Source organism: Tenrec ecaudatus, chromosome 7 (genome assembly GCF_050624435.1).
Source record: "Tenrec ecaudatus isolate mTenEca1 chromosome 7, mTenEca1.hap1, whole genome shotgun sequence".
Lineage (NCBI taxonomy): Eukaryota > Metazoa > Chordata > Mammalia > Afrosoricida > Tenrecidae > Tenrec > Tenrec ecaudatus.
This window is the reverse complement of record NC_134536.1, coordinates 160127038-160144782: the sequence shown is the minus strand read 5'-3', so window position 1 is coordinate 160144782 and position 17745 is coordinate 160127038. Positions and strand designations below refer to the sequence as shown.

Here is a 17745-nt window from a genome sequence, read left to right as displayed (position 1 = left end):
CGGCCGTGACTCACTTGTCCTGTCTGGGAGCGAAGGGGACGCCCTCCCTACAGCCTGCTCTTCACTAGATCAGGCTGCGCTGTAAGGTCCTGACGGCCTAGAGTCGGGGAGAGGAAGCCCCACGTCTTCTCCAGGCAGAGCGCAGCCTCAGTCGGGGCCGGCAGGGTGGACCGGATGGGACTCTGGGAAGAGGACACACTGGCTGGCCGGAAAGCCCAGGGGGCGTTCTGCTCCACCACGGGGGCTCCCCCTGAGGCACTGGGTGGGCTGGTCTCTGTTTGGGGTTTCCTGACAGGTGAATTAAGTGCTGTGAAGAGAATGTAAAGCAGTAACAGGGTGGTACTGGCCCCCCTCCAGGCCCCAGGAGGGTACTGGGAAGTATCAGAGGACACAGTGTGCTGCAGAAGATAGGCCTGGCCATCCGATGCCCCATCGCAGCCAAGGAAGCCCTGGGAGCAGTTGCGCTCTGACACCCGGGTCTCCGGGAGTGGGAATCGACGCAAGGCCCAGGCGGTGTATGTGTGGGGGGTGCTGGAAGGCGGACAGGACATGGCTGGGCTTGGGGGCTCATGGGGCCCAGGATGGTTGGTTGGAGGGGTGGGGCAGAGCTGAGAAGAGGAATGAAGATTTCTTTCTATGTGAGCTACAGAGTGGCCACCTCTCTCTGGTGGAATAGGCAGGCGGGGGACAGTTTGTGGGAGAATTGAATTCTGTGGACCTCAGAGAGGCTTAGTAGATTTCTTTTTTAAGTCATTTTATTGGGGGCTCTTACAGCTCTTATAACATTCCATACATCAGTTGTATCAAGCATATTTGTACATCTATTGCCAGCATTTCCTACTTAAGCCCTTGGTATAAGCTTCTCATTTTTCCCCTCCCACCCTCGTGAATCCTTGATCAATTATATATTGTTATGATTATTTCGTATCTTACACTGTCTGTTGTCTCTCTTCACCCACGTTTCTGTTATTGGTCCCCTTGGTGGTGGGGGTGGTGGGACACGGCTATAGATCCAATCAGTAGAGGCTTCTTGAGGAAAATATTCCAGGGGAATTCTGAGAGACAGACATACTAGGGGTCCAGAGAAGCCAAGGGGAGGGGAGGGTGGAGGCCCAAGAAGGTTGGAACCAAGAGCCTTGGGGAGGTGGCAGGGGCTGGGAGAGCAGGAAGCAGCTGAGACTGCATCTTCCTGAGCCTCGGGGCTGTGACATGTTTGCTGGGTGCGGATCGGGAATCCAGATGTCCTCACCTTTCCTTCCTCATCCGGGGTTACCCCAGCAGGTGAATCCAGGAGGGGAATCCAGCAGTTCCTGGAGAGCCACATGCCTGGGGCCTGGGGGCCATGTCCCAGGGGAGACTGGCTGGGAGTGGACGGGGAGGCTCCTGCCCTGGCCCAGTGCCCTAGTTGCATTCAGGGGCTCAAAGGCACCCCTGGCCCAGCGTGCTGCTGGCCAGCCCTGTAATTAGACTGCTTGCCCACGCCAGGTCGGCTCCCATTCTTGGACTTCCAAAGTCCATGACGGATGAAAGGTGATAAACTGATTGGTGTGGAGTGTGAATGAAGGGGCGAGGGCTAAGAGCCAGGGTGCAGTGACCCAGCGGCTGGGTCCCCGATAGAAGGGGGCAGGGTGGGGTACTGTGACAAGGGACGCCATCATCCTGGGAATCAGAGGTTACACATTAGCTGTGGCCTTCCAAACGGGTCCAACCAGTTAGGTTCCGATGAGAGTCCTTGTGTCACTGGGCCGGCCCCTTCAGGGGACTGACCGCCTCCTCTCCCACTTCCCTATAAAGTCTGGGGCTCCCAGACACCGAGACAGCTCACCCCCAACCTTGGGGGTCAGGACGTCACAATGCTCAGCTGGAAACTAGTGGGGCTCCTGGCCCTGTGCCTGTGTTGCCAAGGTGAGCTGGGGGTCAAGGAGGCCCGGAGTGCAGTTTGTGGGTGAGGGTCCAGGTGCAGGGGAGGAAGCACAGCAGTGCAGGGGATGGTGGGTCTCGACGGGGCGAGCGGGCGCAGCAATAACGCTGGAGGGTCACTTGGGGTTCTTGCTCTCTGCATTCACTGAGGCTGGGGTCTGGGCCAAGGAGGGGAGCGCTCACCGGGGGAGCTGGGTGGCACACTGAGTCCTAGGGGCCAGGCCAGTTGCCTCTCCCAACCAGGGTGTCTGGGGCTTGTTGAGGGGTCAGTGGAAGGCTGATCGGGTCACGGATCCAGGCGAGTACGGAGTTTTCATGCTGTTTGAAGATGCCTTCAACGACCCTGGAATTTGAGAGCTTGAGAGTGTTTGCAGTTAGTGTGTGGGGCCATGGCCCCTTCCAGAGAGGTTACATCAGTGACCTTGGGGCTGAGGGAGGATCCTGCCCTGAGGCACTTCTCAGCGCCCCTTCCTCCTCTGCAGGCATCTCAGGCAGCGGGGACGGCCCCTCTCCCTCAACCGCAGAGACCCTTGAAGAAGAGGACACCCCGCCATGGCCTCAAGGCCCTCCAATCCCTGGGGACCCCTGGCCAGGGCCACCCCCGATCTTTGAAGATCCCCCGCCTCCAGGTCCTAATCGCCCCTGGAGAGACCTGCCTCATACCGGAGTTTGGCCCCCTCAGCCTCCCTCAACAGATCCCCCGAAACCTCCCCTACCGGATGACCCATGGCCAGCAGGACCCCAGCCCCCGGAAAATCCCTGGCCTCCTGCCCCTGAGATGGACCACCATGATCAGGAGGAGCCAGACCTCGACCCACCCAGGGAGGAGTACAGATAGCCAGCTGGACACCGGCCGACCCGCAGAACAGCACCTGCCCACCCCTGCCCTTTGGGTTTCCTTGACCGGCTCGACTGTGGCCTCAATCCTTAATTCCCTTCCTATCCCTCTCGATTGGTGTCCTTCTCGATGTTTCCTGTACCCCTGAGATCTTAGTCAGGCCTCACAGTTCCCCATTTCCTCTCACAGCCTAAGCATGCACCTGTACCTCACAGCTGGTCCCTCCCCTGTTCTCCCCCTCCCCTTCCAGCACAGTTACCCATCACCTCCACCCCCACCCCTACCCAGCACCGCCATTACCCCAGTACCACTATTAACACTATCAACACTCCCACACCCCAATGTCCCATCCCTACCTTGACCCCAACTCCCACCTCTACCCTCATCCTCATCAACACCAGTTCCTTCCCCCTACCATCACCCCACCACCCACCACTGCCAACACCACCGCCATTACCCATCGTAAGCACCACCAGCACCACACGCCCACCCTTACCTTCACCCCCCACCATTACTACCCTCATCCTGAACTCCACCCTCACCACCCCATCTTTACCTCCACCCCCACTACCCCATCCTTACCCTACCCCACTACCCCATCACCCCCATCCTGAACTCCACCCATCACCACTCCATCTTTACCTCAACGGCCCCCCCACCACTACCCCCATCCTTACCCTACCCCCACTACCCCATCACCCTCATCCTGAACTCCACCTATCACCACCCTCATCCTTCCCTCACCCCTACCCCCCTCCTTCCCTCCACCCCCACCTCCATACCCCCCTCCTTCCCTCTACCTCTACCTCCTTCCCTCCTTTCCTCCACCCTCCCTCCTTCCCTTCATCCCCCCTTCTTCCCTCCATCCCCCCTCCTTCCCTACTTTCTCCACCCCCCTCCTTCCCTCCTTTCTCCACCCCCTCTCCCTCCCTTCACCCCCACTTCCTTCCCTCCACCCCCACCCCTACCACTGCTTTCCCCTGGTCTCCATAGCAGGCCCTGTCAGCAGACAATGTCGGTGAAATAAAAACCTGTACTCATAACTCTGAACTCAGGCTGCTGCTTTGTCAACGAGCCCTAGGTCTGTGACTGTCCAGCTGTCCTGTGCACAGCGTCACTCCACAGAAATCTGAAAGTGATACGAGCTGCAGCCTGGTCACTGTCTTAACAGATGTGGGTTTCTGTCAGTTACCACGGCGTGCACACCTGCTTTCCCTCCAACCACATTAATCGACACTTTCTAGCTCATCAAGAGAAGTGCTTGCTGTTTTTTAATTTTTGTTGTTGCAGAGAGCCCTGGTGATTTTGTGGGTCACCAGTCCTTCCCTTCCTCCCTCCTGGCAGCTCCTCAGGAAAAGAGGAGGCTCCTGTAAACACCGACCATCCCAGGAATCCCGGGGGCCAGTTCTGTCCTGTCCTGTAGGATCACTGGGAGTCCGGATTGACTGGATGGGAGTGGGTTAGAGTTTTGTTGTTCATATTGCTCAGTTTTAAGAAGCCTTTAGGGGATAACCATTGTTTGGGGTCTAAAGATTATCCTCAGGGCAAGTTTCCAGGGTCCACAAGCCTCCATGGCTCCAGAATCTCTGGATTCTATCATTTGATTTCTGTTATGAATCCCCACCCTCCACCCTTCGACGGTTCCAATCCAGCTTTACATCTCACATTTCATCCAACAAAACAAAAAACAAATCCATCGCCACTGAGTCACAGGGCAGAGTGGAGCTGGCTCACAGGGTGTGTAGGGACGGGATCCTTGGGGAGCAGGGAGCTCCATCTTCCTCCCGAGGAGCGGCAGACCTGCTCATTAGCGATGAAGCAATGGAGCGCTTTCCTGGATGCTGGCAGTCCGTGACCCATTGCGTGTTTTAATGATGACACTGAATGGCTTACAACCATCCTTTGTCTTTGTTGAGATATTGAATCATTAGTAATATATACAACTGAACCCCAACCAGGCTATCGGCGCTCATAAAGATTGACAGCCTCAGAAGCCCTAGTTGAATCACTATGAGTTGGAACCAACTTGATGGTACGTGTGTGTAAATATATACTTCATTGCAGCGCATAACTTGTTGCTATTTTCTGACTCTGATGTAACATTTCCAACCCTCAAAGACAAAGCTTGCATTTATAGAGCTCTTGATCATCAATGGCCAAAAGAATCATGATAAGATCTCTCCCGTTTCCACCAGGACTGGGGGAACTCCGCCGTAAGTCCAGTGTTGAGGTGGTTGCTAGGGACTGTCCAGGGTTCTGACTCACTGCACCCGCCTGGACGGTAGCACAAACCACTGTGCAGTCCTGGGCCAGCTCACAATCTTTGCTACGCCTGAGCCACTGTGTCAGCCCGCTTTGTGACAGGTCTTCTTCGTCTTGTTTTGGTTGACTCTACTTCACCAAGCATGGCATCCTTCAAGGACAGATCCCTCCTGATAACATGCCCAGGGCATGTGAGATAAAAGTCTCAGGACCCTTGTTGCTCAGGAACATTCTGGTGGTATGTCTCAAAAGACAGAGACGCATCCACTCCTCTGGCTGTCCCTGACTATTTAATATTCCTCACCAACACCTCAATGCAAAAGCATCAGTTCATCTTTGGTCTTCCTTAGTCACTGTCCAGCTCTTGAGGTGGACAATGGTAGGGGCAAGGAAGTCATTGAGATGCCACGGCCGGGGTCAGGCCCGTGAACACTTTAAAGAACTCTTTGGCAGGAGCTCTGCCTGGTGCAGTAGGTCATTTGGTTTCCTGACTGCTGCATCCAGGGGCACCGACGGCGAACCCAGGTCAAATGAAATCCTTGACAACGTCGATCTTTTCTGTGGATCGTGATGTGGCTTGTTGTGAGGATCTTAGCAGGGAATGCTCATCCAACCCAGGAAGCCTGCAGTCTTGGCTTTTCATCAGCAAGTGCTCCGAGCCCTCTTGACTTTCAGCCAACAAGGTCCTGTCATCTGCACACCGCAGGCTGTTAACAGCACTTCCTCCCACCTTCTTCTTCTTCTAGTCCAGCTTCTCAGAGGATGTGCTCAATGCACAGACTGAATAAGTAGAGCGAACCGATCCAAGCCTGATGAATGCCCTTCTTGATTTTAAACCATGAAGCATTCCCTTGTTCTAGCTGAACAATTGTCCCGCGATCAGCGGATGGGTTCTGTCTGAGCACAAGGAAGTGTCTGGAATGACTATCCGTAGTTTGCTATGATCCACACAGCCGAATGCCTTTATCGCATTAAACACTCACGTCACCATCTTCCTGGCATCCTGTGCTTTCAGCTGAAAGCCATCTGACATCAGCGATGATGTCCCTCCTTCCTCATCCTCTTCTGAATCCAGCTTGAAGTTCAGGCAGCTCCTTGTCAAGGGAGTGCTGTAACCATTTTTCAATTTTCTTCAGCAACATTCTGCAGCTACGTGATACTTAAAGGTATGGCTTGATAATTTCCGCATGTTGCTGGATCACCTCTCACTGGAAACGGCATGAATGGACATCTCTTCTAGACCTTCATTGCCTTGTTGAAACGATTTAATTGGCGTCTGTCAGTTCCTGGGTCCTTATTGTTAGCGAACATCTTCCGTGAAGCTTAGACGGCTCCCTTTAGTATCATTGATTTTTTTTAAACGTTCATGAAAAATTCCATTATCTTTAATTACATTTTTCCACAAACTTTTTTTTTTTACATTTTATTAGGGGCTCATACAACTCTTATCACAACCCATACATATACATACATCAATTGTATAAAGCACATCCGTACATTCCTTGCCCTAATCATTTTCAAAGCATTTGCTCTCCACTTAAGCCCTTTGCATCAGGTCCTCTTTTTTCCCCTCCCTCCCTGCTACCCCTCCCTCATGAGCCCTTGATAATTTATAGATTATTATTTTGTCATATCTTGCCCTATCCAGAGTCTCCCTTCACCCCCTTCTCTGTTATCCGTCTCCCAGGGAGGAGGTCACATGTAGATCCTTGTAATAGGTTCCTCCTTTCCAATTCACTCACCCTCTACTCTCCCAGTATCGCTTCTTACACCCCTGGTCCTGAAGGCATCATTCACCCTGGATTCCCTGTGCCTCCAGCTCCCCTATGCACCAGTGTACAATCTCTGCCCTATTCAGTCCAGCAAGGTAGAATTCGGATCATGGTAGCTGGGGGTAGGAAGCATCCAGGATCTGGGGGAAAGCTGTGTTCTTCATTGGTACTACATCGCACCCTGACTGACCCATCTCCTCTCTTAAACCCCTCTGTGAGGGGATCTCCAGTGGCCGACAAATGGGCTTTGGGTCTCCACTCTGCACTTCCCCCTTCATTCACTATGGTGAATGATTCACTATGGTGCATGATGCCTTATACCTGGTCCCTTTGGCACCTCGTGATCGCACTGGCTGGTGTGCTTCATCCATGTGGGCTTTGTTGCTTCTGAGCTAGATGGCTGCTTGTTCACCTTCAAGCCTTTAAGACCCCAGACACTATCTCTTTTTTTTAATTAATCTTTTTAAACAATTTATTGGGGCTCATACAACTCTTATCACTGTTCATACATATACATACATCAATTGTATAAAGCACATCTGTACAGTCTTTGCCCTAATCAATTTTTTTCTCCTCTTTTCTTTTTTTACATTTCATTAGGGACTCATACAACTCTTATCACAATCCATGCATATACATACATCAGTTGTATAAAGCACAGCCATACATTCCCTGCCCCAATCATTCTCAAAGCATTTGCTCTCCACTTAAGCGACACTATCTCTTTCGATAGCCGGGCACCGTCAGCTTTCTTCGCCACATTTGCTTATGCACCCGTTTGTCTTCGGCGATCATACCATGGAGGTGTGCAGCCAATGATATGATTTTTTGTTCTTTGATGCCTGACAACTTATCCCTTCGGGACCTCGTGTGTGTGTGATTATTGATTTTATACTACCTCTTGAAATGGCTGAATGGCACGAACGATTATTTTTGGTACAGGGACACTAGATGGGAGAAAGACGGGGCTTTCTATTTCTGTCAAGTTACAGCCTTGGAAACCCTCAGTGGCAGTGCTACTTTGTCCTATAAGGTAGCTGTGGATCAGAATCGACTCGATGGCAGCGAGTTGCTTTCGTTGGTTGTCGTTTGACTCTGTGTATCCCCATTATCATCTGTCCATGCTTTCTTCATCACTCACGATTTTGCCCATAGAATCCGTCAATAGTGCAGCTCAGGGTTTGACACTTTCCTTCCATGCTTTCAGCTGGAGGTATGCTGAGCGTGTTCTTCCTTTGTGGCTTTCTGATTCCAGGCTTTTGTACATCCCACCCCCCACCCATCGTACCCTACTCTCTTTTCTCAAATTGTCCTTTGAAAATTTGTTTGGTTGTTTTCCTTCATCATGTCTTCCACTGGCTTCAGCGAGGCTGCATTCTGCACGACTCCACCTTCAAGAGCAAGGTCCAGAGTCTCTTCTGACATCCATTCTGAGCTTTCCTGTTTTCCCCCTGCTCTACTTAATAACCGTTGTGTTCTTCCTTTTGGATGTGCGTGATGTCATCTCCTAACTCATCAGGTCTTGGGTCAGTAGAGTCCAAGGCTTCAATTTTGTTGAGATGTTCTCTAAATTCAGATGGGGTATACTCAAGGTTGTCTCTTATGGACTTATTAAATTTTTCGTCAGCCTCAATTTGAAGTTTCAGGTGAGCGATTCATAGTGTTTGCTACAGTCGGCGCCTGCCCTTGTTTTGGCTGATGATACGGAGCCTCTCCATCATCTTTTCTCACAGATGTGGTCAATACGATTCCTGTGTGTTTCACCTCGTGAGGTCCATGTGTACAGTTGGTATTTACGATATTGAAAAGGTATTTGCATTGAAGTCGGCATTGGTCTTGTCAAATTCTATCACGGAATCTCCAGCTTCATTTTTCTAACCAAGGTCCTGTTTTCCAACCACAGATCTTTTCTCTTTGTTTCCAACTTTTACATCGCAATGGCCAGTGATTTTCAGTGCATCTTGATTGCATGTTTGATCAATGGGAGACTGAAGTCCTTGGTAGAAGTTTCAATTTCCTCAGATGAGCTTTGGGATTGGTGTGTAAGTTCGAATAATCGTATATAAACTGGATTTCCTCTAGGCATCTAGGTACGATCACATCACAGACAGCATCGTACTTCAAGATAAAATCTTGAGATGTCCTTCTTGATTAGTTATTCTTATAATAGTTAATCCTATGATCGTGAGACTCAAAATGGCCCATATCAGTTCATTTTAGTGCATTACTTAGGATATCCATCTTTATGCTTTTTCATTTCATATTTGACAACTTAAAGGGTTCCTAGATTCATACCTTGTACCTTCCAAGTTCCAATTCTTAGGGAATGGTTGCAACGGCTTCTTCTCCGCTGGAGTCATGATCCATCAGCACACAACGCTCTAGAACGCTTGGCTCCATCCACATCCTCAAGGTCAACTCTGCTTTGAGGAGGCCGCTCTTCCCCTGCTGTATGTCTTCCAACTCACCTTCCAGTAATGGCAATGCTCTGAGGACACAGGAGGTTTCCCGTGACTCATCCCTCAGAAATGGGCAGCCCAGCCCTTTGTCGTCTATTCCAAGTCTGGAGCCTCCATTGCATCCTATTCCCCACGGGTGAGCTGATGGCATTTGAAATGCCGGTGGCGGCGCTTTCAGCAACAGTCACCACAGCAGGACAAGCCGACAGATGAATGGTGGCTTTTGCTCATCGAATCCTTCAGTATTGCAATCCAGGGTCTGAAGTTTGTCCTGCTTTCTTCCAACTTGAGGAATATGGAGGTTGGGTTTCATTTTTGGTTTCCCAACTCCTGGTCTCCGCACAGTTCATGAAAATATGCATTGTCTTCTGTAGTTGCCCGGTGAAACCTTCCAGCCAGTGCTTTTGCAGTAGCCTTTCTCCCATAGGTGTTAGCTACTTGTCATGGATTGAATTATGTTCTCCAAAAATTTGTATCAATGCGGCTGGATCATGGTCCTCAATGGTTTGGTAATTATGTAATCGTCCCTCGTGATGTGATCTGATTGATCAGTCAATCGGCTGTCTGGGATCAGGATGGGATGTGACATTCCAACTCAATACGGTTTGAATTCAATGTAAGGGCTGTTTCCTTAGGGCGTGGGCTGCGTCACCTCGTATTTTACACGAGGGAAGGGAGCAGACAGAGAAGTAACTTATTCCTCCAACAAAGAAGCGAAATAAACGGAGTAATCTTGCACTGAGAATCTCCTAGATCCTGGAAAGGGGGAACTGATTACAAGTGTGACCTCCTCCCTGGGAGAGGGACGACAGGGAAGGGGGGGAAGGGAGACTCCGGATAGGGCAAGATATGACAAAATAACGATGTATAAATTACCAAGGGCACATGAGGGAGGGGGAGCGGGGAGGGAGGGAAATAAAAAGAGAACTTGATGCAAAGGGCTTAAGTGGAGAGCAAATGCTTTGAGAATGATTGGGGCAGGGAATTATGGATGTGTTTTATACAATTGATGTATGTATATGTATGGATTGTGATGAGTTGTATGAGTCCCTAATAAAATGTAAAAAAAGAAAAGAGGAGAAAAAAAAGAAAATAATTAGGGCAAAGAATGTACAGATTTGCTTTATACAATTGATGTATGTATATGTATGGACTGTGATAAGAGTTGTATGAGCCCCTAATAAATTGTTTTTTTTTTAAAAAAAGAGAATCTCCTAGATCCAGGGGAAGATTGATGCCGAGACACAAGGAGATCGCCAAGGAACACCAGCCCGCCCCACAGATGTCAAAAAGATACAAGGCTCTTCCCCCAGAGCCAACACACTGAATTAGGACTTCCAGCCTCCTGAAGTTGGAGAGGATAGATATAAGCATTCTCCTTCAATCCACCCACTTGTAGTATTCCTGGGATAGCAGCATTATATAATTAAGCTAATATTCAAGAGCAAGTTTTGGTCTCTTCTGACACTCATTTTAGACCTTTCTTTCCTGTAGGTAATTATAATTCAGTACAGATCAACGGCTGTTAATATTTCAAGTCTAATATTTAGATTAGAGTAATAGGGGGAAGAGTCAGTTTATATACATATTTCATTAAAGAGATAGTGTGTTTTATTTTACTTAAACAATAAGCAAATTTATTTTCCTACAATAAGAAGTCAGGTGGGAAGGCAGCTCCTCTTTGCTGCTTCTTTTTTTAAAAAACACATTTTATTGGCGTTTCATCCACCTGCCATCCAATTAAACAATTCACTGCTATCAAGAAGAGCTGCACTATCATCACCACAATTAGTTCTGGAACATTTTCTTCTTCCTTATACTCATGGTTATTCAGCATTCCACAGAGTTTTGAGGGGCTGACTTTTTTAAAAAAAGCAGTAGTCTGCTAGACCTGTCTTTCGAGTCTGGGTATTAGCCTGGAAGCTTCACGGACATCTATCCAGCATCATAGCTGCAAGCAGGCCTCCCTCAACAGACAAGTGCAAATCTACATGGCACGCCCTGGAGAATAAGGACGCATAGTCCCTGAGTCAGAATTGACGTCAGGTGGTGGGTCGGGTTTTGGGTTAAAAATGGTTCTGAAATGGAAACAACTCGATGGCAAAGGTTTTTGGTTTTGAAGTGGACTAGATTCACCCACTTATTCATGATCAGGCACCCTGAATTCATCCACCAATGCCAGGTGTGGTGGGGGGGGGCTGAGGAAGAAAAACAAATCGTTTCCATTGGGGAACTTACAACGAAGCTGGGGAATCAGCTGGCTTGACATGCAAAGCGAAGTGTGACGTCACAGACGCTAAAGAGGCCCATAATTACATGAGTAAACGCCGAAACACTCTTGGAGTGACCTGCGGGAGTTCAGAGTCATGTGCGCTGGCACAGTGCAGGAAACGTCCGGGGGCGTGGCTGGAGGGCGGAGCCTCGCGAGGTGGGGCTGGAAGGCGGAGCCGCGCGGGGTGGGGCGGGGCGGGGTTGGAGGGCGGAGCCTCGAGAGGCGGGGCTGAAGGGCGGGGCCGCTCGGGGCGTGGCGTGGCGTGGCGTGGCTGGAGGGCGGAGCCGTGCGAGGTGGGGCTGGAGGGCGGAGCCGCGCGGGGTGGGGCGGAGTCGGAGGGCGGAGCCTCGAGAGGCGGGGCTGGAGGGCGGTGCCGTGCGGGGCGGGGCGGAGCGAGGCTGGGCTGGGTTGGAGGGCGGAGCCTCGAGAGGCGGGGCTGGAGGGCGGGGCCGCGCGGGGCGGGGCGGGGCAGGGCTGGAGGGCGGCGTGGACAGGCCGTGAGTGCTCCGGCGGTTTCAGGCTGTGCCTCTGTCCCTGCTGTCGCTCCGCCTGCGGGGACCGGCCTCTGGCTTCCCCTCAGTGACACCCCCTCGCCCGCCCCTTCCCGCCGCCGCAGAGGCTGCTCTCTGCATGCACGTCTCCCCCCGTGGCGCTGTGCACCCGGCTGCCACCAGCTCACAGGTGCAGGGACCTTTCCCAGAGCTGAGAGGGACCTGGGCCGTGTAGTGGTTACAAGCTGGGCTCTTAACCTCAAGGTCAGTAGTTCGAGGTCACCAGCGGCTCCCCGGGAGAAAGACGAGGCTTTTCACTCCGGTCAAGGTCAATCACAGAAGCCCACAGCAATAGGCCTGCCTGCTCTGGAGGGTCACTGTGGGCGGGAATCCACCCCTGGGTGACTCGGTGGTGGTGAGTTTGCTGTTGTTTTAGTTTAGAGTGATGGGATCCGCACCCCCCCCACCCCGCTGCCCCATTGCCCCCACAACCCGGGGCTCCGGGAGCCTCCCCCGGGCGGGGAGGAAGCGCTCCTGCAGAGAGATTCCCAGACTGGACGCAGCAGGGCGCAGACAGCTTCCTTTCCGGACCGGAGTCAACTGCCGGCAGCTCAGACCGCGGTGCCACCAGGGCTCCGAGCGGGGTGGGGTGGGGGGAAACGCTCCTGAGCGTTCTGTCCACGCCCCGCGTCCACGCCCCGTGTCCACGCGTGGATCTGACAAAGAACCACAGTTCCAAAGCGGGGCAGTGAGATCCACGTCTACTCCTGTGGCCCCCCTGTGGCGCCAAGTGGAACTGCTCCGTGGGTTTTCTGGGCTATCGCCTTGATGGACGCAAAAAACGATCCTGGGGGTCTCCCTGTGGGTTTCCAGGCCGTCAGTCTCTTTGTTTTAAAAAAAATCATTTTATTGGGGGTGTCTTACAGCTCTTATAGCATCCCATACATCAATTGTATCAAGCCTATTCGTACATATGTTGCCATCATCATTTCCAAAACATTTTCTACTTGAGCCCTTGGTATCAGCTCCTCTTTCCCCCCCTCCCCACCCCACCCTCGTGAATCCTTGATCAATTATATATTATTATTCTTTCCTATCTTACACTGTCCATTGCCTCCCTTCACCCACTTTTCTGTTATTTGTCCCCTTTCAGGGACTATACATCCCACCTTGTGATGGGGTCCCCCTTTCTCTCCCTCCCCCTCCACGACCACCCTCCCACTCTTATGCTATCGCTACTCCCACTACTGTTCGTGAGTTGCGTGCGTCGAGAGCTCTTACCTGCACCAATGTGTCTTCTCCGTCAGCCTTGTACTAGCAGAAGACCTTCTTCCAGAGCCCGTGGTTAGCAGAACTCACTATACGTCCACCGAGCTCCTGAGCATGGCTGAGATGCAATCAGTTTGGCTTCAGTGTGTTCTGTAATCTTCAGGATTAAGTCCTGGTGGTGTGGTAGGTGACTGCCTGGTTGGTGTTCAACCCAGTTGCTGCCCCTCAGGAGGGCAGCCGCATCTGCACAGATTTGGAGTCTCAGAAGCCCAACGTGGGGCTGTAAGGAGACACGATCGGCCGGCTGGCAGGGCTTCATGATAGTGAACCGGCTGACTTCATTGTCTTGGTGGTGGGTTTCTGAGAGCCGGGGTAGAAAGCCCTATCCTCTCCCTTTAAGCTGAGGCTGCTTTCCGTGGGGTTTTGCTGGCTTCTCACCTTAGCTTGGCCTCCTTCCCACCAGCTCTTCTTTCTCCATCTCCTTCTCTCTGTTCATTCCCCAGGAACACTCTCTCATACCTGCCTCTTACAGGTCTCCGCTCAACCCAATTTAAGACACAAAATATCATTTGCTACATAACCATTATCACGCTCATTCCCTGCCAAGCAAGTCCATTCTGACTCATCCCTGTGGGTTTCCACGACTGTCACTCTTTTGCTTTTTAATTGTGAACAGGAAGAGTGAGTTGATTGAAAGGGATACTTTGAAAAAGAACCCCAGAGGGACCTGAGCTAGTCTGAAAGGTTGAGCCCATCACTCTTTTCCAGAATTAGAAAGCCTCTAAGCCCAGCCCTCAGCGGAGCGGCAGGTGGCTTTGAACTGCCGACCTTGCAGTTGGTAGCTCAACATGTAACTCACCAGGGCTCCTTACATACCAATTCTGCTACTTGAAAAACAAAAACAAATAGGACTTCTTGAAGAGGAGTTTTAAGGTTACGAAAATCTGCGGCAAGCACAGTGTTCCCATGTTTTCTGTGGTTTCTTTGTTACCATTAGTGAACCGACATTAAAACATGATTACTGATGCTCATGGTTGACATTGAGTACCGGAGGTCTACTAACTGAACCGTGGGCACTTTGGACCCAACCGGAGGCGCCTCAGAGGAAAGGCCTGGTGACGACTTTGGACAGGTCACAGCCTCCGGAACCCCAAGCCGTCGCTCTCCTTGTCAACACAAGGGGGCATGGTGAGTCACATTGCACTCCAATGAGTTTTTGTTTCCTTTCCTAGCGTAAGTGGAATCCGCTTTGTGCTGTTGACTTCTGTGGGCCTTGCCAGATGCATGCGTGGTGATGCAGGTGTCCACTAGGACAGGCTCGGTCAGAATGGCGTCCCTGTCCTCCCAACGCCCTGTGCCCCACCTATTCTTCCTCCCTGCCCCGCTTCCATTACAACGACTTTTCACTGCACACCCTGTGCTCCGCGCAGCAGCGCTCTTGTCTGCCCCCTGGTGCAGAAGAGAGAAACAGCCCGTGACTCACACAAGGTCATTCAGACACACGCAGGCTTCCAGCCCTGGTTTGTCCGACCCCAGCCTCTCTGATTTTAAGTCCTGTCTCTTGATTCCGTTTTGAAAACGGATGCAAACGGCGAGGCTTGGGTATTTGTTATTGTTGAGAATATGTACTCAGCAAAATATACGTCAATTCCGCAGTCTGTGCGTGTGCCATGCAGTGATGGTTCTTGTCCTCCTTGTCCGAATTTTTCTCACCATTAACACAAGTTCCGTTGATATTGCCATCAGGAGAATGCTCAGGGCAGGCAGCTTTTACTATCTAAGCTAGGAACCCCCGTGGCTGGCGTATTGGGCACGTGTCGCGCTGCTAAGGGCAAGACCAGCAGCTGGAAAGTACCAAGTGCTCTGGGCTTCGCATTCCCTTAAAGAGTTACAGTCTTGGGAACTCAAAAGGGTCAGTTCGACCCTGTCCTCTAGGGTCGTTGTGAATGGGATCGACTCGATGATATTTTCTTTTTTTCTTTTTTTATTATTATTATTATTATTTTTAATTTTAACAATTTATTGGGGCTCATACAATTCTTTTCACAGTTCATATATATACATACATCAATTGTATAAAGCACATCTGTACAGTCTTTGCCCTAATCATTTTTTTCTCTTTTCTTCTTTTACATTTTATTAGGGACTCATACAACTCTTACCACAATCCATACATATACATACATCAATTGTATAAAGCACATCCATACATTCCCTGCAGATATTTTCTTTTTTTAATTGTTTGGTTTTACGAAGGCTTCGGGGTGATGTTTTTGGTTTGGGGGTTGAAGATGTTATCAGGACAATAGTTTCAGGAGCTTCAGCTCTTTGGGAAGTCTGGGGTCCATGATTAAAATTCTACTCTATAAGGGACTAGGTATCAGGCATCAAAGAACAAAAAATCATATCATTGGGAATGAGGGGGAGTGCAGATTGGGGACCCAAAGCCCCTCTATAGGCAACTGGACATCCTGTTCCAGAAGGGTAGTGGGGAGGAGAGGAGCTAGTCAGGTTGCAGTGTACCAACGATGAAACATACAACTTTCCTCTAGTTCCTAAATGCTTCCTCCCACCCGCCCCCACTATCATGATCCCAATTCTACCTTACCTCTGGCTAGACCAGAGGATGGACACTGGTACAGATAGGAACTGGAAACACAGGGAATCCAGGACAGATGAACTCCTCAGGACTAGTGGTGAGAGTGGAGATACTGGGAGGGTGGAGGGAAGGTTGGGTAAAAAGAGGGAACTGATTACAAGGATCTACATATAACCTCCTCCCTGGCGGACAGACAACAGAAAAGTGGGTGACGGGAGACGTCAGACAGTGTAAGATATGACAAAATAATAATTTATAAATTATCAAGGTTCACAAGGGATGGGGTGGCAGGGGGAGGGAGGGGGAAAATGAGGAGCTGATACCAAGGGCTTAAGTAGAAAGCAAATGTTTTGAAAATGATGATGGCAACAAATGTGCAAAAGTGCTTGACACAATGGATGGATGGATTGTGATGAGTTGTACAAGCCCCCAATAAAATGATTTAAAAAAATCTGCTCTACAGTTTCCCCTTCGGACCAGGATTCTTCTCTAGAATCTGTGATCGAGATGTCGAGGCATGGGAGCTGGGCACCTTCCCATTCTCCTGGCTCCATGGCCAAGGAGGCAGTACACGATTCACCGTGACACATTGGACATAGAACAAAACATGAACCATTTCTCTGCGAGCCGCACAACCATGGTGTTGGTTGAAGCCCCTGTTGTATTTGCTGTGTCCATCTCTCTCAGGGATTTCCTCTCTTCACTGACCTTCTACTTGACCTTGCATGATGTCCTTTCCAGGGAGGGGTCCCTCCTGAGAGCATGTCCACCTTGTTTATAAGGAACACTCTGGCTGCACTTCTTCCAAAACGGATTTGCTCATTCTTCTGGCAAATTTTGTGGTATAGTTAATATTCTTTGCCAATACTCTTATATTCAAATACATCAGTTCTTTGTTCTTCCTTATTTGTTGTTCGACTCTTGCATGGCTTTCAGGCAATTGAAAATTGGTGGTATTTGTTGAAGTGTAATCCATACTAAAGTCTGATCTTCATTCGTAGATGTTTCAGATGCGAGAGGGGCATGGGGTCGCTGGTGAGTCAGATCTCTTTGCTTTATCAAGTTCATTGTCAGGTTGGTTCCCATGTGTTTCTCCCCTGTAAAGACGATGCTTCTGTATCTATCTATCTATCTATCTATCTATCTATCTATCTATCTATCTATCTATTTATTTTTAAAATCATTTTATTAGCGGCTCATGTAACTGTCATACAATCCATACATACATCAATTGTGTAAAGCACATTTGTACATTCATTGCCCTCATCATTCTCAAAACATTTGCTCTCCACTTAAGCCCTTGGTATCAGCTTCTCATGTTTTCCCCCTCCCTTCCTGCTCCCCCCTCCCTCATGAACCCTTGATAATTTATAAATTATTATTTTGTCATGTCTTACACTCTCTGACATCCCTCCCTTCACCCACTTTTCTGTTATCTGCCCCCCAGGGAGGAGGTTATGTGTAGATCCTTGTAATCGGTTCCCCCTTTCCAACCCGCCCTTCTGTTTTCATTTTTAAAATCATGTTATTGGGGGATTGTAGTGTTTCTCCCCTGTAAAAAGGCTGCATCTGTTTTTATTTTTAAAATCCTTTTATTGGGGGCTTGTACAGCTCTTATCACAATCCATCCATCCATCCATTGTGTCGAGCACATTTTCACATTTGTTGCCATCATCATTTTCGATCTCTCTTTGTTTTTTGTGCTTTAAGTTTTATTTTAAAAGATGGCCGTAATCTGCTTTTATAATAAATTCAGTAGATTTATGTATCCCTATAGCTGAAGCATTAAACAATGACAATCTTCACTTCCTCCTGGAGAAAATAAAAGACCCTGAGAGTCAAGGCTAGAGACTTTCCCCGTGC

General features: G+C 49.9%; 1 protein-coding gene across 1 annotated transcript; it reads left to right on the top strand.

Moving 5' to 3' along the window:
* The first annotated feature begins 1853 nt into the window (after positions 1-1853).
* PSORS1C2 (psoriasis susceptibility 1 candidate 2) lies at positions 1854-2758 on the top strand. Its single transcript, XM_075554145.1, has 2 exons — positions 1854-1905; positions 2403-2758. The coding sequence occupies exons 1-2, from the start codon at positions 1854-1856 to the stop codon at positions 2756-2758; spliced, it is 408 nt and encodes a 135-aa protein (XP_075410260.1).
* Positions 2759-17745: the final 14987 nt, after the last annotated feature.